The 27654-nt window shown below is 43.2% G+C and overlaps 2 protein-coding genes across 2 annotated transcripts; both read left to right on the top strand.

The window, feature by feature from the left end:
- The first annotated feature begins 318 nt into the window (after window positions 1–318).
- LOC127338119 (glycosyltransferase BC10-like) lies at window positions 319–1814 on the top strand. Its single transcript, XM_051364366.2, has 2 exons — window positions 319–946; window positions 1032–1814. The coding sequence occupies exons 1-2, from the start codon at window positions 395–397 to the stop codon at window positions 1686–1688; spliced, it is 1209 nt and encodes a 402-aa protein (XP_051220326.1). The 5' UTR covers window positions 319–394; the 3' UTR covers window positions 1689–1814.
- Window positions 1815–22966: 21152 nt separating this feature from the next.
- LOC127338121 (glycosyltransferase BC10-like) lies at window positions 22967–24462 on the top strand. Its single transcript, XM_051364367.2, has 2 exons — window positions 22967–23594; window positions 23680–24462. The coding sequence occupies exons 1-2, from the start codon at window positions 23043–23045 to the stop codon at window positions 24334–24336; spliced, it is 1209 nt and encodes a 402-aa protein (XP_051220327.1). The 5' UTR covers window positions 22967–23042; the 3' UTR covers window positions 24337–24462.
- Window positions 24463–27654: the final 3192 nt, after the last annotated feature.

Raw genomic sequence — 27654 nt, 5'->3', positions numbered from 1 at the left:
TGGTGTCACACACCTAGCAAATGTGCAGAACTTCCAATTATTGGAGGTACCGTAGAGTTTGAAAAATACGTGATATTACAATCCAACCGTCCAATATTCATACTGAAAGAGTATTTTCGAGTTTGAAACTGAAGTTCCTTTTGTGGATGTAGAACATATCTCTACATGGTGTATTTGAGCTCTTTATTCGACTTGCACAATCCTTATGACCAACAGATTGATTGGTAGTTAACTATTCAGTACCATTGCTTATGAAAGTAACCTATATAGAGTCATCGGCTTCATGGCTACCTTTTTCAAGAGCAAGCTAGTGTTGATCTGCATATATATCGAGCTAGGCAGAATCAATGGTGCATTACAAGCTCGACGAGGTTAGCTAGGTCGGAATTAGGTCATGAAGAAGCCCATGCCCGTTCGTCGTTCCGGCGGCGTCGGCGTGGTACCTCTGCTGCTCGTCTTCAGCTTAGCATATGTGCTGGGCTGGATGTCCAGCACCAGCTTCCAGAATCTCTACATTCAAAACATCTTGTCAGCACCAACACCATCACCGCTGCCGCCAGAGACAGTACCTTGTATCCTGCCACCAACGCCTCCTTCCCAGCCGCCGCCGCCGCCTGCACCGTCGACGACGCCATTGGAGGGAAGGCGCATGGCGTTCACGGACTTCCTGGCGCCGAGCGCCGGCGTCATGCACAACATGACCGACGAGGAGCTGCTCTGGAGGGCGTCCATGGCGCCGAGGATGAATAGCCAGCCGAAGCACGTCATCGCGCCCAAGATCGCATTCCTGTTCCTGGTGAGGGGTGACCTGCCGCTGCGCCCTCTGTGGGACAAGTTCTTTGAGGGGCACGAGGAGCTCTACTCCATCTACGTGCACGCGAGCCCTGACTATGCTGGCTCGCCGCCGCCGGACTCTCCGTTCTACGGCCGCATGATTCCAAGCCAGGTACCTACCTACATGATTTTTCGTTTCGCTAAATCTAAGTCGTCTGAATTAGTCGATTTCTGAAGAAAACATTTTACGATGCTAGAGAACAATGTGGGGAAACATCAACCTCCTGGACGCGGAGCGACGCCTCCTTGGGAACGCGTTGCTGGACCTCTCAAACGCGCACTTTGCGCTCTTCTCCGAGTCGTGCATCCCCCTCGTCGACCTCCCCACCGCGCATGCCTACATCACCGGCGCCGGCACCAACTTCGTCGACAGCGTCGACCGCCGGGACAGCCGCGTGCGCCACAGGCCCTACTTCGCCGAGCACAACATTAGCCTCGCGCAGTGGCGCAAGGGCGACCAGTGGTTCGTGATGGACCGCGAGTTTGCCCTCGAGGTCATCTCCGACGAGACCTACTACGGCCCCGTGTTCCGGGACGGCAAGCACGGAGTCGGTCACATGGAGGAGCACTACATCCCGACGCTGCTGAACGTGCTGGGCCTCGGCGATCGCAACTCCAACCGGCCGCTCATGTACTCGGACTGGCGGCACGCGCAAGGGCCACACCCCAAGAGCCACAACGGCAGCGATGTAACGGAGGATTACATCAGGGAGATGAGGCGAGGATTGTCCAGCTGGAACTGCAGCTACAACGGCGGGGTGCCAGAGCTCTGCGCCTTGTTCGCCCGCAAGTTCAAGCCGGACACGCTCGAGCCACTGCTAGAGTTGGCTCCCAAGGTCATGGGCTTTGGCTAATCGAGATGCACGTTTTCAACTCATCTATAATATCTAAATAGGAGCAACCCACTAAGGTGAATTCTCTTAACATGCAAGCATGCCACGTCACTTTGGTCAGTTTTAAGTCCACATCATTCTGACACATGCGCCACGCCATCAAATCTTCTATTCCGTTCGGTTCCATTTCCGTTTCAACTTAATTCGGCGTCGTTTCCTCACGGCAACACAAAAGAATTATTGAGCCAGAGAACAACAACCGTAGCAGCCCATGGGCTGCCCATCCAAGTACAGCCCATTCCTCCATCTTCATTGATGCTCACGCGATGTGCCAGGCTGCCAGCATTGTTGGTCTTCTACACAGATACCGAACGAATCTAGCCTCCGAATACAAACATTGACGACAGACTCTTCCTCTTCTCCATCAATCCCGTAACTCTGCACTCTCTTCCTCTCCCGCACGATCTCCACATCTCCGCGAGAAACGGAAACGATGGCAACATACGATGAGTTTGCGTAGATTTCGCCACCTTTTAAACTCCATCGATCGACTCCATTGCGACTTGCATCGCCACCATCTTCCTCTTCCTCGCCTCCATATTTCTCTGCAGGCCGTCGTCCATCGAATGCACGGTCATCAGATCATGACTCTCAGTCGCTTGCAAGCAATAATCCCACCGACGTTATCGCGAACTACGTTGCGGGACGTACGCAAGGGAAAATCTCTCTCCGGGGCGACCACCCTCTGAATCCTAGAGCCATGTTGCTGTTGTTGGATTGATTTGAGCTTCAATCCCCAATGCTCGCCCAGACCCCTGAAGTGGGAGGATCTCCATCCCCTGAACAAGGTCAGCTCACACCTGCCGATTTTGGTTAGAACCGGATCAAATTCATGTGGCTTCTACACTTTAGTTGTCCCACGATGTAACTAATGGTTCTGCAGGATGTGTGGTTTCTGGTCAGCTTGAATGGTTCAATTCAACTGGACATATCTTTGCCATGGTTCTCACTCTTTCCCGTCATGAATGGCTCTTCCTCTCCTGTACTGTGTCACTTCAGGACTAAATGTTGTAGTAAATAAGATCGGAAAGCTAATATTTCATGCCCTTCCTCTGTTAAGAGGATGAATGTGACGTGTCTTGGCTAGAAGTGATTGTAAGGTGCCATCTTGACCTTGAATCTTCCTTCATAGAACTTTCCCATTTTTCATTATTTCTACTGTGAGCCTTTTCCAAAACAAATTACTTCATGATAGAACTATGAACAGTTTTCTTTTTCTGTTATCGAAAGATCTTCTGAAAATATTAGCTAATACATATAGCTTGCTAGATGTACATTCACTAATCTTCAGATCTAAGAATGCTCAAATACTAACGTTGTAGTTTTTTATACTGTGATGAACACTAATACTACTATATAGTGAGAAGACAATTGGACAGTCCTACATCTATTAATCCATTATCTTCGAGTACCCGATCCATTCCACGAATCATGTTTCTTGCAGCTTGCAGATTGTGAGGTATTGGTTCTTGGACTAATGATCTAGCAGCGACTATAAGGAATCATTTCATATATGTCCATTAATTATGCAATATCAATTACATGGATTATTTGTTTAGTATTGTATCCTTAATCATGTTACGTCCTCACTGCAAATGTTACAGATGATGAGCTCAAATATAAATAATGTCCGTCTCCTTCAGAGCATAAATGTACACGGGGCTTTTCATTTTTGTGACACCGCAAAGTTAACAATATTGAAATGACATCGGTCATTTTCTTCCAGAATATATATGCATGTCCAACATTTGTGAATGAGTTAGGCGATGGTTATTTGATTATAAGTTCTAACATGTATTTTTATATGACAGGTAGTATAATGGCCGTGTACATTTTTTTCTACGAGCATATAAAATTTTAACTTTTTTCATCAATTTATTCCGCAGCAACGCGCGGGGAATTATCTAGTGTGTTTTAATCTTCGCGACGAATGGATTGGTGAGAGAACCGTACGTTCAATAACCTTCACTATTTTCTAGCAAACCGGTATGTTTAGTAGTATTGACAAGTAATTCAACACGAAAGTGATCCACTTTTTGCAGATATATATTCTACATGAATTATGTTAACGTTGTTATGTATTCATTCCAATATTTGTGCTTCTTTGATGTTTTTTTTAGAAAAGGGTTGTTTCTTCGATATTGCTCTAAATATTTACTGTTTACATGCATGTTAATAAATTCGAAAAACCGGATCCGTCTACCTAGCTAGAAGAAACAAGTTCGAAACAACGACAAAAGGAACATTCAAAACTTCTACTGCAAAGAATTTGTGACATTGCACTCTAAAACGAATTCTGAGATCTTATTAGCGTCACCTGATATCATTTCCTTCCGCGGCCACCTGCACGGTTTATCATTCCTGGAGTGAACAATGCATTACCACATTAACATTTGACCAAGACATTGCTTCCTACGAGTAGTTACTTTGTGAAATTGACAAATCCGGAGCAGTAACTTTTCCAAGAGTACGCCATCTTAATGCGTGTATAAACCAAAGCAGAGTGTTGCTTGTGTGTGCGTCCGCGCGTAGTTTCTTCTTCCTTCGAATCATCGAAACAGCTTCATGTCTCCTTTACGCATACACCTACGTACCGGACTACAGCCCAAAGCTTCCCTGGCCATATTCTTCAATACACCCTATACTTTGACCCGGATTATGATCGTCGTTTACTGCACTTATCTGCTTCACCTTGTGTCATTCTCAAGTTTCATCGGTTGAGCACGTTATGAATGCTATTTGCAAACTTAATGGTCCAGCGAACGCTCGCTAATCATCTCTAGCAGGGAGCTAGAGTGTCGAGGAGTGAAAATTAATTTATTAGTGGAAAGTCCAAACATTTCAAGGATTTATTTTTTGAAGTGTGTACCACTCAGGAAAACGGTTTTGTGCCGATGGTACTAGTTGTCAGCATAGGGGCCAAAACCGTTGTCACAGCCCTATGCCGACGGTGACCGTCGGGTCAGCACCGTCGGTAAACCGTGTTGATGGCATCCAAGTAAACCCATCGGCATAGCCGCTCTATGCTGACGGTTTTTCTCAGCCATCGGCACAGCTTCGGCTGTCAGGGCGCTAACCGAACGGGTGGGAGATTAACGGTGGTGGCGCTATGCCGACGGGTTAAACCGTCGATGTAGCTTTGCCACGCGTCCTTCACTGGTGCGTGCCGCTGATGGCTCACCTACATGAACTATGCCGACGGTTAAACCATGGACATGCTTTCACGTGTCCTTTTCTGGATAGCCGGCGCGACAAGTAAACGGTGTTGTGCCGACGGTCACATATGTACACCTGTTGGCATAGTGTCACAGTTTTGATTCTTTTTTGCTTGTTTTCGACAGTGCAATATATAGTGATGCAATTAAACATTGAGCATATTAATATAACAGTGGACATCATATAAAATCATGATTTCTTCATTACAGAAATCAAAATAGACGTCAAGGACTTCTTCCCCAACGAAGATTTCTTCCTGGACATCAACAACCCCTTTGGTGATATGGTTCTCAACCAACGGCGACGCCAACGCTGGTTCATCTTCTAGACCGTATGTACTCTTGACTCGTACCTCTACAATCCTTCTTCAAACACTGTTTCTAGCAATATGTTCAAATTTGTTACTGCTTAATATGTTGTTCCTACCAATCAGGTTAGACTTATTGCTTATCTATTCTATCATGATTTGCATGACCAGATTAATCTCAAGGAATTTAGGCATGTTTTATCTAGTAGTTTCATGGATTAAATCATGGGAAAATTGATATATATCCAACACACATTGTACTTAATATTATCTTAGCTAGAGAGATGATAAATACCTATGATATACACGCCATTAACATATTACTGAAGACATTGTTATATGTATACGCATATGACACAATAAATGAAAATAGTACCTAGTTAAAAAATGAAAATAGATTTTTTTGGAGCATGACCGTAGGGGAAGCCCCTACGGTATTTTATTTTTATATATTTACCATCAGGACACGCAAGGACCCAAATACTCTAAAAAATAAAAATAGTAGACTAATGGTTCAATGAAAGATTAGTTTAAACACCATATACTCTAGATTTTTCTATCTGAGTACACTGAATCATAATTCTGGTAGCATTTAAGATAAAGAGCTATGCCAAGATAGGTAAGGGTGCACATATAGATATATACACACTTTATTCATCAAGTGACATGCTTTTGTTCCTATTTTCTCATAGAAGAGAGGATTTAGTTTAAATATTTCTTTAGACACGATGTATGACTAATGAAACTTGTATCGCAAAATATGGCCTAAATTTAGCACAATATATGTGCATGAATTGATAAATACGAGTTATAAGAAAGTAGGAGTTTAGTATAAATAATTATATTTATTTTCACCCGCCTCAGAGCCTACAAACTACATAAACTCGTCCAACCGCTTAGCATAGGACTCTTCGCTGCTTGAAGCGTGACTTCAATGGCAACTAGAATAATGGTCATCAGGAGTAGTTATAGGAGGGAGTTAGGTGCCACACCATCGAGCCCGCAACGATCGTGGCATCCTGTGCGCCTATTTTAAGAAGCACTAGTAGTTGATAGACCACAATGATGACATTGAGTGATCGATGACGGCTTCCTTGGCCTTTTTGCGGCACCGGTGACTTAGCTAAATATATAGTTTGTTCCTAATTGATACATTTGATGTAAGAATTATGCGTTGTGTGATATGTAAGAATTATGTTTGGATCTATATCTTATTTATAGGTTCCTTTATGTATGAGTTTTTTTGTTTGCACCATGTGATCAAAATTAGGCAGAATTAGAAATATAAATTATTCGGAATGAGATTTACGGCATCCGATCTGGCAGACCAAATGTCATAGATCATATGACAATTTGAGGGATTTTCTAGAGTTGCACTTATTCTTCAGTGTAGTACTATTTTATACCCTAGTTTGTACTGCATAAATGGCTAGTGACTTACTTACTTTGATTGTGCGAAAGAGATCGAGTCTCCGCATGCCATACTGCGGTTTCTTTCGGCGTGGTATCATCGAATTGTAATGGCACTCCATAAGGATTTCTTTGATTCATAGGATTCGTATAGAAATTGTGTAGAATTTAGATCCTATGAAAAAAATCACTAGATGTTTGATTTATAGGAACATGTCCTACATGAATTAATCTCATAAAACTTTTATAGTGCAAATTCTATAGAAATAAAACATTAGGTCACACCTCACAAAAAAATTTGTTGGCTCAATCAAACACAACTAATTTTCCTATAGAGTTCAACTAGCCATCTTAATTCTATGTTTTCTCTATTCCTATAATTTTCATATCTTATGAATCAAATGAGCCCTAAGCTCCCGGATGTTCAACATTATTTCCGTTGTTTCACTTTGTTTTCACTATATATGGGCTGTGGGCTGTGAGCCGTTGGAACTATATCTCCCATTCCGTTGATTTTGCTATCCTCTGAATCAAAGATACGAGCCTTTTTCAATGGCTTGGCTACCTCGCAGGCCCAGGTCACGGACCCGACAACGACTACCTCAGCATGCAGCCCAATGACCCCACGGTAGCAGCCAAACTACTGACTCTCCTGATCGCCTTCTTCCCCATCGATGGCGAAACAATGCCATGCAGATACAATCACGCCCAGTAAAAATCTTTTGGCGCGCGCCGCGTGTTGTTGTTGGCACCATGATGATCCCGATCCAACAGATCCTGACCGTTCAACGAAAATCCAACAGTGACCACTAGTAGACAAACCCCCTTTTAGTACCGGTTCTAAAGGGTCTTTAGTACCGGTTTTGGAACCGGTACTAAAGATTCGGTACTAAAGGTCTCCCACCTTTAGTACCGGTTCCTTACGAACCGGTACTAAAGGCTATTTTCGTTTAATTTTTTTATCCATTTTTTCTAATTATTTTTCACTCCCTTTTTTTATTTTATTTTTTTCACTCCCTCTTTTTTTATTTTTCTCCAGAATTTCTAGTATTTTCGTTAGTCTCTAACTACACTTTATCTCTAGTCAAATTACTTACCCATGGTCAAACTTCCCGGTCGGTCACCCATCCTCACACTACTCCTGCACTAGCACGCTTAACTTCCAAGTTCCATGCCGTTCCACTTCCAAGTGCTTCGCGCGCATGTATGTGATAGTAGTATCATATCAATCCTATTAACATGTTGGTCGGTGTCACACTTCTTTATTGTTTAATTTCCAAATAATTATTTTAATAAAAAAAGTAATGATGTAATAATAATGTTGAATAAATAAATAAAATTAATTTTTTAAATTTGTATTATTTTTAACTATTTTTTAAAATTTTAATATTTTTTGCCAAACCTAAAATCTGAAAATTTGAAAATCTTATAATTTGCTAAAAGTAATAGTAATATTTTAGGACTCAAAAAATCATATAATTATTAATTTTAATTTTTAAAAAATAAAAAATATATAAATTTCTAAATTTCTGGAAAAAAATAAAATCTTCCTGCTTTCATATTTTCATTTGGAATTTTGAGAATCTAAAAATGGCTAACCGGGTAAACCCAGGTGAATTCGGATGTAACTTTTTCTCACGATAAGTTTGATATATTGTACGCATTTTTCCGACGTCGTATGCAAAAATTAATGCGATTTTATCATTTTTTAATTTTTTTTTGCAAAAAAGACAAAATTCGAATTTCTTAATTTCACCGAATAGTAGGTTGCATAACATACAAGAATCTGAAAACATTTTATTTTTTTAATTTTCTATCATTTTCATTTGTATTTTACAAAGCAAAAAAGGATCCTTTAGTACCGGTTCGTGTCACGAACCGGTACTAAAGGTTTTCCGCCTGACGCTAACCCTTTAGTACCGGTTCGTGACACGAACCGGTACTAAAGGTCCTTACGAACCGGTACTAAAGACATGTGCAGTGCAACCGGTACTAATGCATCCTTTAGTACCGATTCGTAACGAAACCGGTACTAAAGGGTTGGACGGAAGCCCCTTTTTCTACTAGTGGACTGACACTCCCGAGTTTCGTGGTAAAACAGTGTCCGTCCCGTTCCATCACGGGCCCTCGCACAAATTGCGCCTCATCAAGTCTGAACCGCACCGAGCTAATCAATTCCCCTCATTTTTTCGACCAACCAATCTCAAGAGCACAGAGCACTGCCCTCCGCCGCCGTTGCGCTGCTCGCTGCCGCCGCCTCGCCCTCAGCCGCTCACACGCCGCACGCTGCCGGCGTCCTGCAGGGCACCACGCGACTGTGTCCACCGCTGCCGGACTGCCCGCCACAAGCACAGAGAAGTGGGCGCGTTCCCGTAGCACCGGACGCACGCGCGAGCGTGACGAGAGCAACGGATAACATGTAGAGTTGGAGCTCGGCAGCAGGCCGGATCTTCGGGAAAGCCGCCCTGTAGGATGCCCATCATGGCAGCGGGAAGCACTGCCTTTCATCGCGGTGACGGCCCCGACAGCACGAAGGGCAGTTGGTGCATGCGGCGTTCACTCTCTAGGTGAACTTCTACTCCCTGATGTAAACTGCGCATATTTAGGTGATGTGAATTTCCAGTGTAGGTAAATGTGTTCTTGCCACCCGGTGGCAATGCCCCCCCATTGGCTGCCGTCGGATTCATCATATAGATTCGGTATGGTTGCAAATGTAATATTCCATCTCAAGCTCTAATTAGCTATACTATCTGCAAAACATCTGCACAAGCTACAACATACGCCAGTGTTCGAGTGCACCTGCCACACACGGAGAGAGGACAGACCGCTGCAGCATACTGCGTTCACGACCACTTATTCAATGTCTGCTCCCCCTTATTGTCTTCACTCAATAAATTTGCATGCCACCACCAGGTGGTGATGATGACGAAAGTGGTCGGTTTAAATGCCACCACTCCTAATTCACATGTCGTCCAAGTAAAAGAAAATCATGCGTGGGTCGTGCTCCTATCAGCCTACTGCGTCCCTATTTCGTCTAAACCGAGCGTGTGAGGGAGCGAGCTGATGCGCCTCCTTTTTTTCTCCATTCTCTCTCCTCTCCATGATTCTCTTGCTCAAATTTTGTCAAAAATAGTGTGTGAAATATTCATGATTTTGTAGTGACGCACGAGCCACTTGCGCTTACCTAGACGAACTAGCACCAATGCCTCCAGCTTTTGTAGCAACTCACTAGCTAGCGTGCAGCAGCAATGTATCAGCCGGCGAGCTGCTGCCGCCAAACCTCTCGAGCGGCCAGCCAAACCTCCCAACCTAGCTTTTGCAGCCATGCACAAGCAAGCAGCAGCAATGCATAAGCCCATGAGCGCAGGAGGGCCGACTAGCGCGCGCGGCGAGTTTCTGCTGCTGATCCCTCTTCGGGCGGCGAGTCGGCGCGTGTAGTCAAGCGAGCGAGTGTGCATCGTGGCCGAGGCGAGCGTGTCAAGCTGACTTAGCTGGTCGGACAACCAGCAGCGGGAGTTGCGACTGCGAGCGTCGCACATGCTTGCGAGAAGAAGGGCCGTGCACAGGGACGACACACATATTGTTAAAAAAAAAAAGGGACGACGCACATACAAGACTTGCATGCATGTTTGTATCCACATGCGTGGCTCGACTAGCAACTTGGTACTTCCACACCGTGCCATGCATGCATGCTTGTGAACAGAGGCACGTGGGCGGCCTGGCATCAAATGGTCAAAGGGCCGGATATATCGCTGCACGTCTCTGCTGTGTCATGCCATATCAGCATATAATTAGGACGAAATTCAGTTTTGCACCAGATCTACTGAGTTTTAGCCGCACCATGATTGATTACTTCTATTGCAGACCGAATCTCCAGGGCGTCATCGGACGGCAGACTGGTGGGGGGCATTGCCACCGGGTGGCTACAAATCCACTCTCTTCCAGTGTATTGCACTGACATCCTCTGCTCTCACAAATTCCAGCGGGAAAATAGCCGACGAACCATATGATGAATTCTTTTGTTTTGATATTTTACTTAAAATGCTTGCTGCATGTATAAAAATAGAAACATCGTACAAAATAGAGTTTCTCTTGTCTCTAGCTTTCAGATCAAACAACGCTTCTTACATATTATGCTCTGCTAGCGATATTGTTTTTTTCCCTGAAACAACTTTGGGATTTTGGTACCAACAGACAATATTTCATTAAGTTCAGTTTCAAATCCTGGCTATATATTTGCCACATGCAAAGTACAGACACACACACCAGATTTATCCTTTTTACATTCTTTTGGTTATGATTCCTTATCATCTGCACAAGATGGAAACAAGCATGCACCAGAGTGGAACTCATAATTGCTGGATGTCGAGTACAAAATGCATTAGATGTACGATATGAGTTATTTCTCTGGACGTGGGGAGTCAGACTGGATTTTTAGTGTAATCATCCATAATCTCGATGCTTGAGTTACAAATTGCTTTAATACATGTTGCCAAAGTTGAAGAGATTCAGATTTCTACCTTCTTCAAAAAGTACCTTGTTTTGTTTTCCCATTGCAGATCAAATTTCTGTATGTTACTGTGTCTTTGGAATTGGAATATAGTGGTACTCCACACCATTCCTCTTTCTTATTGTGCACTCTTTAATATTGGTTGATGTATCTATCCATAGAAAAAACCTCTTAGCTATATTGTGAGGTCATCAATATTGGAATATACATATTTCAATCATTTCAAAAGATTATGTTGACTTAACAAATGTTCTCTACAGTTGAGGCAAGGAAACCAAAAGTCTGCCTGTTTTTTTTTTTTTGACGCAAAATACAGTGGGGAAGACCCCCACTGCGTCATTTTCATATATGGTGCCCAAAAAAATGGCGTGGTTATATACAAATGGAGGGCAAGATAAAAGAGAGAGAAAATAAAAAACAAGAATCTAAAAAATTACAAAGTATCTATCCATGCTTGCATGCCTTCTTTCAAGCTAGGTTTAACTCTGTGTCTAATCTCCTGTATAGAAGCTTTGAAAAAATAGTAACATTCCTGGACACTTTTCTGTTCATTCTCAAAGATGATCTTGTTCCTGTGATTCCATATACTCCAACATCCAGCTATCATTGCAACTTTGAAGAAGGGATTATTAGATCTGGTAGAATTCTCCAAGATCATATCAATAAGTTGAAGATCTGTGTTCCATTCTTCACCAATTTTCCACCATATTACCTGACTGAAATCACAAGAGAAAAAAAGATGGACCAGTGTTTCTTCAGCATTCTCCATACATAACACACATTTATTAGATTGTAAGTGGAAATTTTTCCTGGATAACAGATCTCTTGTGTTAAGTCTATCTTGCAATAGAAGCCAGAAAAAAGAATTTATGTTTTGGTAAACATGGGGACTTCCAAATCCATTTGAAGGGTTTAGGTGCATGGGGTTCTTTTATCAAATCCATATACACCTTCCTGGTCAAAAATTTATTTCCTCCATTAGTAAGGTTCCATTTGTCATAAGAGCTGCTGCTGTCTGTGATGGAGCTGATGGCTATGTGGAGATCATTAATTTGCTGGGCTGCAATAATAGATAGAGGTAATTGAAATTGATCATATAATTCATCCAGACTTAGGTGTTTTACCCGCTGCAGAGTAATCTCCTTATTTTTTGCAAAGGAATATAGGTGAGGGAAACTCTCATGCAGCACAGTATCATACCATTTATCCTTCCAGAGTATAATAGAACTTCCTGATTGTGGTGTGCAAGTGGTAATTTGCTTGAATATCTGGAGATGAGAAATACAGTTTTTCCACCAAAAGGATCCTCTGTTTTTCCTGGAAATATTAGATAAACCATCACTGTAATAAGCTCTCCATAAAAGATTCACCCATGGAATATTCTGATGGTTGTAGAATTTGAATAGATTCTTGATCAAGAGTGCCTTATTGTGTTCTCTCAGGTTTAATACTCCCAATCCACCTGATTCTTTTGTCTTGCAAACATTATCCCATTTGACCAAAGCTTTTCCTTTAGAGCCCTTCTCAATATCTTTTCCATGCCAGAGGAATGTTCTAATAGACTTTTCAATGTGGTCAAGGTGTGTATAATATACTTTTAAGGCACACATGATGAAATTTGGCATTGATGAGATAACAGATTTAATAACCACTAGCCTAGAACAATGAGATAGCAAATTAGATAATCCTGCTAGTCTTCTGTCTACCTTAGTAACCATAGGTGTCAGATCTTCAATATTAGGTTTGGTAGTTCCCATAAGTAGTCCTAAGTATGTAAATGGCATAGTTTCTTTTTTACATCCAAATAAGATTGCTAGCTCATTGCATATGTCCTCAGTAATATTTATAGGTACCATAGAAGATTTATGGTAATTGATTTTGAGACCTGTAGCATCAGTAAAATCTTTCAAGATCCGTTTAAGTTCCAAAATCTGTGTTGGTTCAGCTAGCATGATTAGCAATGTGTCGTCTGCATATTGTAGAATAGGGTAGCTCTGACCATAAGATTCATCAACTGGCAGAGAGATAGTGTTATTCTCCCATGCATGGTTGATAATAATCTGGAGTAGTTCAGCAGCTGCTACAAATAATAGGGGTGACAGTGGGTCACCTTGTCTTACACCCCTCTTACATCTGATGCTTTTACCTGGTACTCCATTTAGAATAATAGAGGTAGAGGCTGTGGTTAATATCATCTTGATCCAGGATAAGAATTTGTCTCCAAAACCCATGTGCTTGAGCATAGTTAGAACGGCACTGTGTTCTACAAGATCAAAGGCTATTTTGAAATCTAGTTTGATAATAATGACCTCTTTTTTGGATTTATGGCAAATATGTAGGTATTCAAAAGCCCATGCTATGCAGTCTTGAATTGTTCTGTTTTTGATAAATCCATACTGGTTACTGTGAATCAATGGAATAATAACATCTTGAACCCGGTTGGCAATTAATTTTGTCAAAATCTTCGATGCCATAGAGACCAGAGAGATAGGTCTAAAATCTGTGGGATAAGCAGGACAGCTGACTTTTGGTATTAATGTGATATATGCAGTATTGATACTAGTAAGATCTAGATTTCCATCATAGAAATTGTTGCACATATTGTAAAACTGATGTTTCATAATATTCCAGAATTTCTTCATGAAAAGACCATTAAATCCATCTGGTCCAGGGGCTTTGTCATTTGGCATATGCTTTATAATATTATCTATCTCTTCATTGGCAAAGGGAGCTCCACCATATTTAAATCTTGAGGTGTGATCATGCTTTGCAGATCAAAGTTCCAAGTAGTGTTACTTGTTTGACCAAGTATTCCTTTAAAAGAATTCCATAGAATAGCAGCTTTGCTTTCATGGTCTGTAAATTCTATATCCTGCTCATTTTTTAATACTGCAATGAGGTTGTGTCTGTAGTTTCTGGTAGCCACAGTATGGAAAAAATTTGTGTTTTCATTCCCTAATTTTGCCCACCTGATATTAGCTCTTTTTCTCCAATAGATTCTCTTTGCCTCCAGTAATTTTGTCAAGTGTTTCTTGATGATTTTTCTGAAGTTCTTTTCCATAATAGTGAGATTCCTCTGTTCCTCAATCCCATCTATGAGGGCCAATGTATAACTGCAGTTGTCCATAATACCTGACAATTTAGAGATATTCTTACTCCATTTTTTCAGAGCATATCTGAGATTCTTGAATCTGGCAGTAATGTCTTGTGCAGAATTATGATATAATCCGTTATTGAACCATGCTTTTCCTACCTCTTCAGAGAATCCATCAAATTCTATCCAATAGTCTTCAAATCTGAAAATATGAGCTCTGGGAATCTCTGTTCCAATTTGGATTAAAATAGGTACATGGTCAGATCCTAATCTTGCCATAGGAGTTGCCAGGGTATTAGGGAAGTGAACAGTCCAATTATGAGATGTAAAAATCCAGTCAAGTTTCTCTAAAAGTGGATTGTCTTGCATATTTGACCAGGTATAGTTTCTACCTTTCAGTGGTATTTCTTCCAGATCATGTTCCTGTATAATTGAGTTAAAAAGTAGGATATTATTGAGATTGCCACCTGGTCTGCTTTACGTCGGATGTGCTTTGCGGATCATATTAAAATCTCCCATAATCATCCAGAGGTCATACATGCTAGAATCAAGTGTCATAAACCAGTCAATAAATTCTGTTCTTCCCTCAGCATCACATGGAGCATATACATTAGTAATATACAAAATATCTTGTGAGGCATTGCATTGGAGCTTCACAGTGATTTGAAATTTTGTTTGGCTGATAATAGTGCCAGAAAAGAGTGATCCATTCCATATAGTTATGATGCCACCAGAGAGTCCAATGGAGGGTTGACAGGCAAATTGGTTCAGACGTCTAGGACAGGCAAAGTCTGCCTGTGGAAGGTCATGTGAAGTGAAGGAGTTATTTCACAATCCCAAAGATCAACGTACTGGGACTCTGGGAGTAGTCTTATCCTAAGATTTTTCTAATTTTCTGACCTCACATGTATATTGGTTTGTGCATACTAAGGTGATCGTGGTTGTGCTATGTTTTGTCTATAGTTTCATCACTGTATATGTTTGCACTACTCCACACTAAGTCACCGTGTAGACCAACTGCTAAAGTGGAATTGAATCCAAATATCCAATGGTTCATGTGATCTTGTTTGGCCTGTTATATCATCTACAGAAGGAAACACATTTTTAAAAAAAAATCTACAGAAGGAAACACGATGTAGTTACTGGCTAAATATTCCTTGTATTTCTTCTGATTTTTTGTTTAGGTCTTAACTAATGTCTAGACAATTTTGTTTGTTTTTGTTTGCAGAGCAGTTTCATTCTGAACTATTCTCTCAAAACGCATGGTGTTGACTTTATTGTTTGGTTTGAAGTCATCGCTGAGAAGGTGAATGTGGACGGAGGAACTCCAAAGCCAGATGATGACGCCCATGAGCTAACAAAGTATTTCCGCCATATGTGTGTTGGTTTGATCAGACGGAGATATAAGGGGAGCACTTGTGGTGCTAAGTTACGGCAAGCAAATTATTATAGTAAAATTGCAATGTCATAAACATAATTTTTCTAATAGAGAACAAAGAGTAGGCAAATTTTGGCAAACTACATAAAAGTAATTTAGCCAGTAACTACATAAAAGCAAATTCTGGTTGACGAGGTAGTTAGAGTGCCCGCTACCATTCGTTGACAACAACAAACACCTCTCAAAATAATTTTACTCTTGTTTTAAAAATGAAAAGCTCTAGCACATGTTGATCCCTGCTTCCCTCTGCGAAGGGCCAATCTTTTACTTTTATGTTGAGTCACCATCCTTTCTTTGAGCACCTTCTTGAGAGCACAACTGTCATTCTTAGTATAATATGCTTGTCCCAAAATGTGATTAACTATGGTATAACTTTGATGCTTTTATCTTTGATAATCTCTACTTCAAGTCTTTCCATGAACTTCAAAGGTGCCCGGGCATTTATGTTTTGCTGTACAAATACGGGCAAGAGAGATACCACTTTATCATATCCTTTTATGAACATTGCAATCTTGCTGATAGACATGATTCATGATGCTTATTATTAATTTGATTGGTACCTTTTCCATGATTGACATAACTATTAGATGACTTTATTTGCATATATCTTATTATGAATTGCCTAAGTACTTGTCCATATCATGAGAATATTTACATCATATGAACAAATGTGTTCGTGAAATTTCTTTTATCGCACTCAGTTGTTAACTGAATTGCTTGAGGACAAGCAATAAGCTAAGCTTGGGGGGAGTTGATACGTCCAAAACGTATCTACTTTCCCGAACACTTTTGCTATTGTTTCGCCTCTAATTTGTGTATTTTGGATACAACTAATACGGACTAACGCTGTTTTCAGCAGAATTGCCCTGGTGTCCTATTTTTGTGCAGAAATTCAACTTTTAGGAAAATCCCCGGAAATAATCGCAATGGGCCTATTTTCATAGAAGATTGACGGAGCCAGAAAACGAGACGAAGTGGGGCCACGAGGCGCCCTCACCATAGGGCGGCACGGCCAGCATGGGGCCCGCGCCGGCCTATGGGGTGGGGCCCTCGTGCCTCCCCCGATGCTCCCCTCTGGACTACTTAAGGGTTTCGACCTAAAAACGCACGGGGGTTAGACGAAATTGCCAGAAGACATCCAGAACTCCGCTGCAATCGCGAAACTCCATCTCAGGACGAGAAACTCCGTTCTGGCACTCCGCCAGGACGGGGAATTGGAGGAGATCATCGCCATCATCACCACCGACGCCTCTCCATCAACCAGCCATGCTTCCCCCATCCATGTGTGAGTAATTCCCCCGCTGTAGGCTGAAGGGGATGGTAGGGATTGGATGAGATTGGTCATGTAATAGCATAAGATTGTTAGGGCATAGTGCCTAGTATCCGTAGATGGTACTTTTATGATATTGTTGCAACTTGTTATGCTTAATGCTTGTCACTAGGGCCCGAGTGCCATGATTTCAGATCTGAACATGTTATCAATTCATGATGATATTCATTGCTTTATGATCTTACCTGCAAGTTGTATACACATATTGCTGTCCGGAATCCGAGGCCCCAAAGTGACAGAAATTGGGACAACCGGAGGGGAAGGCTGTGATATGAGGATCACATGTGTTCACGGAGTGTTAATGCTTTGCTACGGTGCTCTATTAAAAGGAGTACCTTAATTACCAGTAGATTCCCTAGAGGCCCGGCTGCCACCGGCTGGTAGGACAATAGATGTTGTGCAAGTTTCTCATTGCGAGCACGTACGACTATAAACGGAACACATGCCTATGGTTATTTAGTACTTGGATACTGTTTTATTACTATCTGCAAATGCCCTACCTTGATTGTTACATGAGTTCTCTCATCCATGCAGCGCCCGTTCATCCATCCCTGTGCCTACAGTATTTTAATCCTGCTGTTTACTATAATCACTACTGCTGTCTTTATTACACTACTGCTTATATTTCACTACTGCTACTGCTATAAAACTGTTGCTACTCATAAACTCTTGCGAGCAAGTCTGTTTCCAGGTGCAGCTGAATTGACAACTCCGCTGTTAAGGCTTACAAATATTCTTTGGCTCCCCTTGTGTCGAATCAATAAATTGGGTTTTACTTCCCTCGAAGACTGTGATCCCCTATACTTGTGGGTCATCAGCGATCAAGGGACCCTACTTTTAGGTTTTCCCAAGCATCCCAACCAAAGAAACGTGACCTGCAACAACTATACCTTTGACCTAGTAACGACGACATGAGGCGCCGCCATCATCCGCCTTGGTCTTCTCCGGCAGCCGCACACTCCACTGTCTGGACCAAGAGGCAGCCACCAAAAGCCGACGGAGGTCCATGGCAGAAGAGAAGCGCCCAGTCCCAAACAGGCCTCACAAACCTGGATAAGGCTCTTGCAGTCCCACTGCCACACATGCTCAGCCGAGTTCGTGAAAGAACCTTAATCGATGTAGGTGAAAGAATCAACTACTAGTGGCGCACCAAATAAGTGGGACTCCACCAGTAAATAGCACCGACTTACGCTTAATTTGGTGCACCACTAGTACTGTTCTACTTATAGGCTATTTATTACTAGTGTGTGATATTATTCGAAAGCATGGCCATGCGCAAATTGATTATTTATTAATCGATCTTGTCTGGCCAAGGAGTTACTAGAATAGGATCACATATCACAGAGATGAGAAAAGAGAGTTATGTCGGGACTGACTTGACTAGTCACTCCTCATCAACTTATCACCAATATCATGCGGAAAAGGGACTCGGAGAGAACGTCATGTTGATAGGAAGCTCCTAGTTAGTGGTCTGGAGGGTGGATTCACTTTGAGCATGACTCAGTTCAGAACATGACTTGGGGGCGGTGTGCGACTCGGACCATGACTGGCTTACTATGATCTATGGGGTCACACACTTAAGAGGACATGATCTGACATAGAATATTTGTCTTACACGAACCTGGTTAGCTTAGACCTGAACTGGACTAGGACAGGCTAGTGGGTTGGATCCATCTAGCTAGGGTTAGGGTTTTGGGATGCGGGACACTTAGGGTTGTCCCATGACCCACTCTCTATATAAGTGAATGGACTGGTGGAGGGGAGGGCAGAGCAAGTAAGTGCCTTGGAAGAAGAGGCTAGCACCTCCTCGTCATCGTGCAACCTTGGACTCAAGGCACCACATTTTTTGTTCTCAAGGCGGTGGGGTCATCGAAGAAAGTTGAGGGGACGGAGCTGGCACTACAGATCAGGACGACGAAGCCGAATGCAGGATCATCTTCACTGCCCCAAGCGACGTGCTTCCGTAACTGTTCGCACATGTGCGTTTAGGGGTAATCTTACTTTTAGGAGGAAGTTTAACTCAAATGTGATGAGTTGTTGGTATGAATTACAAGGGCTAGCCTCCTGGAACTGTTAAAATGAGGATTGAGATGCTCTCATTTTGCAATATCCTTCAGAAGGGGTTTATTCCACTTCTACCTTATACAACATAAGTAACTTTGGGGGTGTGGTTCCTGTTCCTATTCCTTTAATTTAGAACTTGCGCATTCCACAAAGTATCCATATTTTGGTGTCGCTTTTAGCACCAAACCAACTAATTAATACTTTAATAGAGGCAATTTAAACAATGAATATGGAAAAACCTGAAGATGCACTTTTTGCTCTGATCCAGAGTCAGTACACGGCCTTTTTTTGTTGCCCTATACCTAGAGAGGTTTGGACTCATATTGCTGGTTTCTTTGAACTGCAAGTTGGAAATTCATTAGAGTATATTGCAAAATTCTGGGTCTCAAACAAAAAATTAAGCATGCTCTCTTAAATTCAGACCATGTTGTTATGCTGTGGAGCATTTAAAAAATTAGGAATAATCAATTTTTTTATGGTCCCCCCTTGGCTGGATGTTAAACATGTTGGGAGGTTGACTATTTGCTCGATCAAACGCTGGAGGCTGATCTTCAAGGATCAGATGCTAGGAATGGTGGGCAAGCTCTGTTAACATATCTCAACAATCCTTAGGGCTACAATGCTGCTGGGGAACGGCTGAGCTGAGGGGCGGACCTGCCTCTTGGAGTGATGATATGCCAAGATCGATCCTTGGAGCTGAAGAAGCTTGCTGTACCGGGCGCCTGGGCTGGTGTTTGATGCACCAATAACTCCTGTATATAGTTCTACTAAGTTGTCATCAGTTGATTATGCGTCACTTGGTTTGGGTTGTTAGGAGAAAAACTTTTGTTGTATGCCTGCTTAATTTTGCTTATATTCGTTTGCCTTCGAGCTTTTGGAAACGATGTACTTCAATCTGGTTGACCATAGGGTTTCGTTTTATGGATAGATCGAACTTGGGACGATGGTCCGTGTTGCTAAGAAAAATGGATCCATTATTTTCTACGTAATGAGAAACTAGGGCTCGGAGGGTTCCACCGTATATTAACTCAACCCAACTCGCGTTGGGCCAAATGGGTGATGGCTACACACCTGCAAGAAAAGGATTTTGGAGACAGGCCAACCACCCAAACCAGAGCTTGGAAACCGCTTTGGAGGATGATTGACACCTACAGAAACGCTACATGTGTTCAGCTGAGAAATGGGATTAGTACCTCATTATGGAAAGATAAATGGACGATGGAGGGTCCTCATTGCTTCCAGTTTCCAGCTTTGTTTTTACACACCACTAGGCCAAATATCTCAGTTGTGGACTGCTGCAGGGACGGAGTTTGGACTATCCATCTTAAACATATCACTTCTGTCTGGGCCGACCAAGAAAAGGAAGCACTGATTCGGTTCTTCGGCACCTATAATCTGCAAAACTCAGAAGGCGATAAGAGGGGCTGGCCATTTGACTAGGGCCGGCCCATAGGCCGGGCAAACAGTGCGCCCGCACTGGGCCCTGGCGAGCCGGGGGGCCCGACCCAGCTAGTGGTTCTATTACTAGTAGTTCGAATTTTGTTTTTTCAGTCCTCCAAATAACGCAAAGGCCATGTGATGATGTGCAGCCCACCTAGCTAAGCACCCAATAGATCCAGGAGTCGATCGATTCACTCGGCCTCTCTTCTCCACTTTTCCTCTGTCTTCTCGACTCTCCAGTACCAAAACGAGATGGCTCGTCTCCTCGACTCCTCATCCGGTCCTCCCCCAAATCCGAGGCTGCGGCCCTCTATTAATGGAGACCAACGGCACAGCTCCATGCCTCCATCGTTCCCCAAATTCCAACCTTGAATTCTCAACCTATCCAGATCAAATAGCCGTTTGGGGCTGGATTTTAGAGAGAGGTAAATTTTTCCGCCCTTACCGATGCTCTTAGACCTCAATCCACTGTTAAATAGCTCCCCTCTTGACCTGTTCTTCAGCTCTTGATCCCCATAGGCAAAACGAAAAGTGATGGCTTGTGGTTGAATCTGAGAGACAGTGCTGGCCGGGAAAGGGAAATAATCGTTCAGTTCATGGTTGATGTGGCAAAGTTCTGGCTCAAAACTGGATTTGAAGAACTTAAGGTATGTCAAAAGTATAGTTGGCAAAGGTCTCGCTCATCACAATTGCACATGATTGTTTACTCTTTGTCCGCTGGGAGATTGTCTAATACCTTTTATTTGTGCTCTTTAGATGATTATTGCTCTCTGGTTCTCTTTTAAGTAGGAATTGTCGTGACTTCCTCGTATTTATCATTTTGAGAGTCAAAAGATCCAGGGATCTATGCTATGTACTGAATATTGTTTGTTAATGAAGTATGAGTGTTTTTTTAACCTGAAATACATTGTTTTGACAATTTTTGTGTGTGAATAAGGGCCCCTTTCTGTCATTTTGCACCCGGGCCCCGAAAAAGTATGGGCCGGCCCTGGATTTGACAAAACAGTCTCTTTCTCAGTTAGCAACATGTACAACATCATGAACTGGGGTGGTATCAGGCAAGAAAGTGCAAAATCGATATGGAGATGTGCAACACCAAAAAACGGTAATGTTTTTGCTTGGCTGCTGATTAAGGGAATGATCAAAGTGAGAGTTGTTTTACTCCATGAGAAAATTTTGGATGACGAGCGATGTCCCTTTGGCTGCAAGGAAAGGGAGACTACTGAACATTTTGATCTGAATTGTGATAGAACAGTTTAAATGCTTGCGCTTTTAGGGATTAACTTAACCAGCTGCGAGAAGCTTACAAATATCTATGACACCGCAAGGGAGAGATGCCCGGTTCAGAAAAAAAATGCCTGGAATTTAGTAATTACAGCTGCTTTGTGGAGCACTTGGTTGGCAAGAAACAGGAAAGTTTTTATGATGTGGAAATCCCAGTTCACATAGTAGCCAAGCAATGCATGGACACCTGCAGACTTTGGGCTCTTAGAGCCAAACATGAGGAGAAGGCTTCTAACCAACATTGACTTACATATTGGACTGTATAAAATTCCCTCCTCTGTGTTTTTGCTTTTTCTCTAGATATTTTCCCTCCCTGTAATCTCTTGCATGTACAATGTTGAGCTGCCTTAGCTCCCTTAATTAAAGTTTTAAGGTAGGGGATACCCCCTCCAATGTTCTAAAAAAAAAAAACTAGTGTGGCAGCCAGGGGACGCTGTAGAAAGACGTAGAACCCTAAATATTTGTTTTGTTTCGTTGTTTATTTCGGTGACCCTCATGGGGTATATATAGAAGTACATGAGGGAGCAGACTTGGAGTACAAGATGATATCCCTACAGTCCTAGTCTATCTCTGTGTCATATACGTATTCTAACAGACGCACGATCTCTATCTGATGGTTACATGAAAAATCACTGATGGACAAAATATATTTAGTCAAACTATAGAAAGCCACTCCCATAATTTAATTATTCATGCCCCCTCCTTTACTGTGATCTACGGCGTCTCCTCTTTGTGTGCTTGTGTCGTCATCTCCAATGTGAGCTTCCTCTGTTGACCTAGCTATGACATGCGTCATAATTAAGCAACGTCTGATGTCGGTAATCCAAGTGGTGTCACACACCTAGCAAATGTGCAGAACTTCCAATTATTGGAGGTACCGTAGAGTTTGAAAAATACGTGATATTACAATCCAACCGTCCAATATTCATACTGAAAGAGTATTTTCGAGTTTGAAACTTAAGTTCCTTTTGTGGATGTAGAACATATCTCTACATGGTGTATTTGAGCTCTTTATTCGACTTGCACAATCCTTATGACCAACAGATTGATTGGTAGTTAACTATTCAGTACCATTGCTTATGAAAGTAACCTATATAGAGTCATCGGCTTCATGGCTACCTTTTTCAAGAGCAAGCTAGTGTTGATCTGCATATATATCGAGCTAGGCAGAATCAATGGTGCATTACAAGCTCGACGAGGTTAGCTAGGTCGGAATTAGGTCATGAAGAAGCCCATGCCCGTTCGTCGTTCCGGCGGCGTCGGCGTGGTACCTCTGCTGCTCGTCTTCAGCTTAGCATATGTGCTGGGCTGGATGTCCAGCACCAGCTTCCAGAATCTCTACATTCAAAACATCTTGTCAGCACCAACACCATCACCGCTGCCGCCAGAGACAGTACCTTGTATCCTGCCACCAACGCCTCCTTCCCAGCCGCCGCCGCCGCCTGCACCGTCGACGACGCCATTGGAGGGAAGGCGCATGGCGTTCACGGACTTCCTGGCGCCGAGCGCCGGCGTCATGCACAACATGACCGACGAGGAGCTGCTCTGGAGGGCGTCCATGGCGCCGAGGATGAATAGCCAGCCGAAGCACGTCATCGCGCCCAAGATCGCATTCCTGTTCCTGGTGAGGGGTGACCTGCCGCTGCGCCCTCTGTGGGACAAGTTCTTTGAGGGGCACGAGGAGCTCTACTCCATCTACGTGCACGCGAGCCCTGACTATGCTGGCTCGCCGCCGCCGGACTCTCCGTTCTACGGCCGCATGATTCCAAGCCAGGTACCTACCTACATGATTTTTCGTTTCGCTAAATCTAAGTCGTCTGAATTAGTCGATTTCTGAAGAAAACATTTTACGATGCTAGAGAACAATGTGGGGAAACATCAACCTCCTGGACGCGGAGCGACGCCTCCTTGGGAACGCGTTGCTGGACCTCTCAAACGCGCACTTTGCGCTCTTCTCCGAGTCGTGCATCCCCCTCGTCGACCTCCCCACCGCGCATGCCTACATCACCGGCGCCGGCACCAACTTCGTCGACAGCGTCGACCGCCGGGACAGCCGCGTGCGCCACAGGCCCTACTTCGCCGAGCACAACATTAGCCTCGCGCAGTGGCGCAAGGGCGACCAGTGGTTCGTGATGGACCGCGAGTTTGCCCTCGAGGTCATCTCCGACGAGACCTACTACGGCCCCGTGTTCCGGGACGGCAAGCACGGAGTCGGTCACATGGAGGAGCACTACATCCCGACGCTGCTGAACGTGCTGGGCCTCGGCGATCGCAACTCCAACCGGCCGCTCATGTACTCGGACTGGCGGCACGCGCAAGGGCCACACCCCAAGAGCCACAACGGCAGCGATGTAACGGAGGATTACATCAGGGAGATGAGGCGAGGATTGTCCAGCTGGAACTGCAGCTACAACGGCGGGGTGCCAGAGCTCTGCGCCTTGTTCGCCCGCAAGTTCAAGCCGGACACGCTCGAGCCACTGCTAGAGTTGGCTCCCAAGGTCATGGGCTTTGGCTAATCGAGATGCACGTTTTCAACTCATCTATAATATCTAAATAGGAGCAACCCACTAAGGTGAATTCTCTTAACATGCAAGCATGCCACGTCACTTTGGTCAGTTTTAAGTCCACATCATTCTGACACATGCGCCACGCCATCAAATCTTCTATTCCGTTCGGTTCCATTTCCGTTTCAACTTAATTCGGCGTCGTTTCCTCACGGCAACACAAAAGAATTATTGAGCCAGAGAACAACAACCGTAGCAGCCCATGGGCTGCCCATCCAAGTACAGCCCATTCCTCCATCTTCATTGATGCTCACGCGATGTGCCAGGCTGCCAGCATTGTTGGTCTTCTACACAGATACCGAACGAATCTAGCCGCCGCATACAACCATTGACGCCAGACTCTTCCTCTTCTCCATCAATCCCGTAACTCTGCACTCTCTTCCTCTCCCGCACGATCTCCACATCTCCGCGAGAAACGGAAACGATGGCAACATACGATGAGTTTGCGTAGATTTCGCCACCTTTTAAACTCCATCGATCGACTCCATTGCGACTTGCATCGCCGCCATCTTCCTCTTCCTCGCCTCCATATTTCTCTGCAGGCCGTCGTCCATCGAATGCACGGTCATCAGATCATGACTCTCAGTCGCTTGCAAGCAATAATCCCACCGACGTTATCGCGAACTACGTTGCGGGACGTACGCAAGGGAAAATCTCTCTCCGGGGCGACCACCCTCTGAATCCTAGAGCCATGTTGCTGTTGTTGGATTGATTTGAGCTTCAATCCCCAATGCTCGCCCAGACCCCTGAAGTGGGAGGATCTCCATCCCCTGAACAAGGTCAGCTCACACCTGCCGATTTTGGTTAGAACCGGATCAAATTCATGTGGCTTCTACACTTTAGTTGTCCCACGATGTAACTAATGGTTCTGCAGGATGTGTGGTTTCTGGTCAGCTTGAATGGTTCAATTCAACTGGACATATCTTTGCCATGGTTCTCACTCTTTCCCGTCACGAATGGCTCTTCCTCTCCTGTACTGTGTCACTTCAGGACTAAATGTTGTAGTAAATAAGATCGGAAAGCTAATATTTCATGCCCTTCCTCTGTTAAGAGGATGAATGTGACGTGTCTTGGCTAGAAGTGATTGTAAGGTGCCATCTTGACCTTGAATCTTCCTTCATAGAACTTTCCCATTTTTCATTATTTCTACTGTGAGCCTTTTCCAAAACAAATTACTTCATGATAGAACTATGAACAGTTTTCTTTTTCTGTTATCGAAAGATCTTCTGAAAATATTAGCTAATACATATAGCTTGCTAGATGTACATTCACTAATCTTCAGATCTAAGAATGCTCAAATACTAACGTTGTAGTTTTTTATACTGTGATGAACACTAATACTACTATATAGTGAGAAGACAATTGAACAGTCCTACATCTATTAATCCATTATCTTCGAGTACCCGATCCATTCCACGAATCATGTTTCTTGCAGCTTGCAGATTGTGAGGTATTGGTTCTTGGACTAATGATCTAGCAGCGACTATAAGGAATCATTTCATATATGTCCATTAATTATGCAATATCAATTACATGGATTATTTGTTTAGTATTGTATCCTTAATCATGTTACGTCCTCACTGCAAATGTTACAGATGATGAGCTCAAATATAAATAATGTCCGTCTCCTTCAGAGCATAAATGTACACGGGGCTTTTCATTTTTGTGACACCGCAAAGTTAACAATATTGAAATGACATCGGTCATTTTCTTCCAGAATATATATGCATGTCCAACATTTGTGAATGAGTTAGGCGATGGTTATTTGATTATAAGTTCTAACATGTATTTTTATATGACAGGTAGTATAATGGCCGTGTACCTTTTTTTCTACGAGCATATAAAATTTTAACTTTTTTCATCAATTTATTCCGCAGCAACGCGCGGGGAATTATCTAGTGTGTTTTAATCTTCGCGACGAATGGATTGGTGAGAGAACCGTACGTTCAATAACCTTCACTATTTTCTAGCAAACCGGTATGTTTAGTAGTATTGACAAGTAATTCAACACGAGCGATCCACTTTTTGCAGATATATATTCTACATGAATTATGTTAACGTTGTTATGTATTCATTCCAATATTTGTGCTTCTTTGATGTTTTTTTTAGAAAAGGGTTGTTTCTTCGATATTGCTCTAAATATTTACTGTTTACATGCATGTTAATAAATTCGAAAAACCGGATCCGTCTACCTAGCTAGAAGAAACAAGTTCGAAACAACGACAAAAGGAACATTCAAAACTTCTACTGCAAAGAATTTGTGACATTGCACTCTAAAACGAATTCTGAGATCTTATTAGCGTCACCTGATATCATTTCCTTCCGCGGCCACCTGCACGGTTTATCATTCCTGGAGTGAACAATGCATTACCACATTAACATTTGACCAAGACATTGCTTCCTACGAGTAGTTACTTTGTGAAATTGACAAATCCGGAGCAGTAACTTTTCCAAGAGTACGCCATCTTAATGCGTGTATAAACCAAAGCAGAGTGTTGCTTGTGTGTGCGTCCGCGCGTAGTTTCTTCTTCCTTCGAATCATCGAAACAGCTTCATGTCTCCTTTACGCATACACCTACGTACCGGACTACAGCCCAAAGCTTCCCTGGCCATATTCTTCAATACACCCTATACTTTGACCCGGATTATGATCGTCGTTTACTGCACTTATCTGCTTCACCTTGTGTCATTCTCAAGTTTCATCGGTTGAGCACGTTATGAATGCTATTTGCAAACTTAATGGTCCAGCGAACGCTCGCTAATCATCTCTAGCAGGGAGCTAGAGTGTCGAGGAGTGAAAATTAATTTATTAGTGGAAAGTCCAAACATTTCAAGGATTTATTTTTTGAAGTGTGTACCACTCAGGAAAACGGTTTTGTGCCGATGGTACTAGTTGTCAGCATAGGGGCCAAAACCGTTGTCACAGCCCTATGCCGACGGTGACCGTCGGGTCAGCACCGTCGGTAAACCGTGTTGATGGCATCCAAGTAAACCCATCGGCATAGCCGCTCTATGCTGACGGTTTTTCTCAGCCATCGGCACAGCTTCGGCTGTCAGGGCGCTAACCGAACGGGTGGGAGATTAACGGTGGTGGCGCTATGCCGACGGGTTAAACCGTCGATGTAGCTTTGCCACGCGTCCTTCACTAGTGCGTGCCGCTGATGGCTCACCTACATGAACTATGCCGACGGTTAAACCATGGACATGCTTTCACGTGTCCTTTTCTGGATAGCCGGCGCGACAGTAAACGGTGTTGTGCCGACGGTCACA

Source organism: Lolium perenne, chromosome 3 (genome assembly GCF_019359855.2).
Source record: "Lolium perenne isolate Kyuss_39 chromosome 3, Kyuss_2.0, whole genome shotgun sequence".
NCBI classification, from domain to species: domain Eukaryota; kingdom Viridiplantae; phylum Streptophyta; class Magnoliopsida; order Poales; family Poaceae; genus Lolium; species Lolium perenne.
Note: the sequence above shows the minus strand (reverse complement) of the source record. Positions and strands in the feature narration are given on the sequence as shown.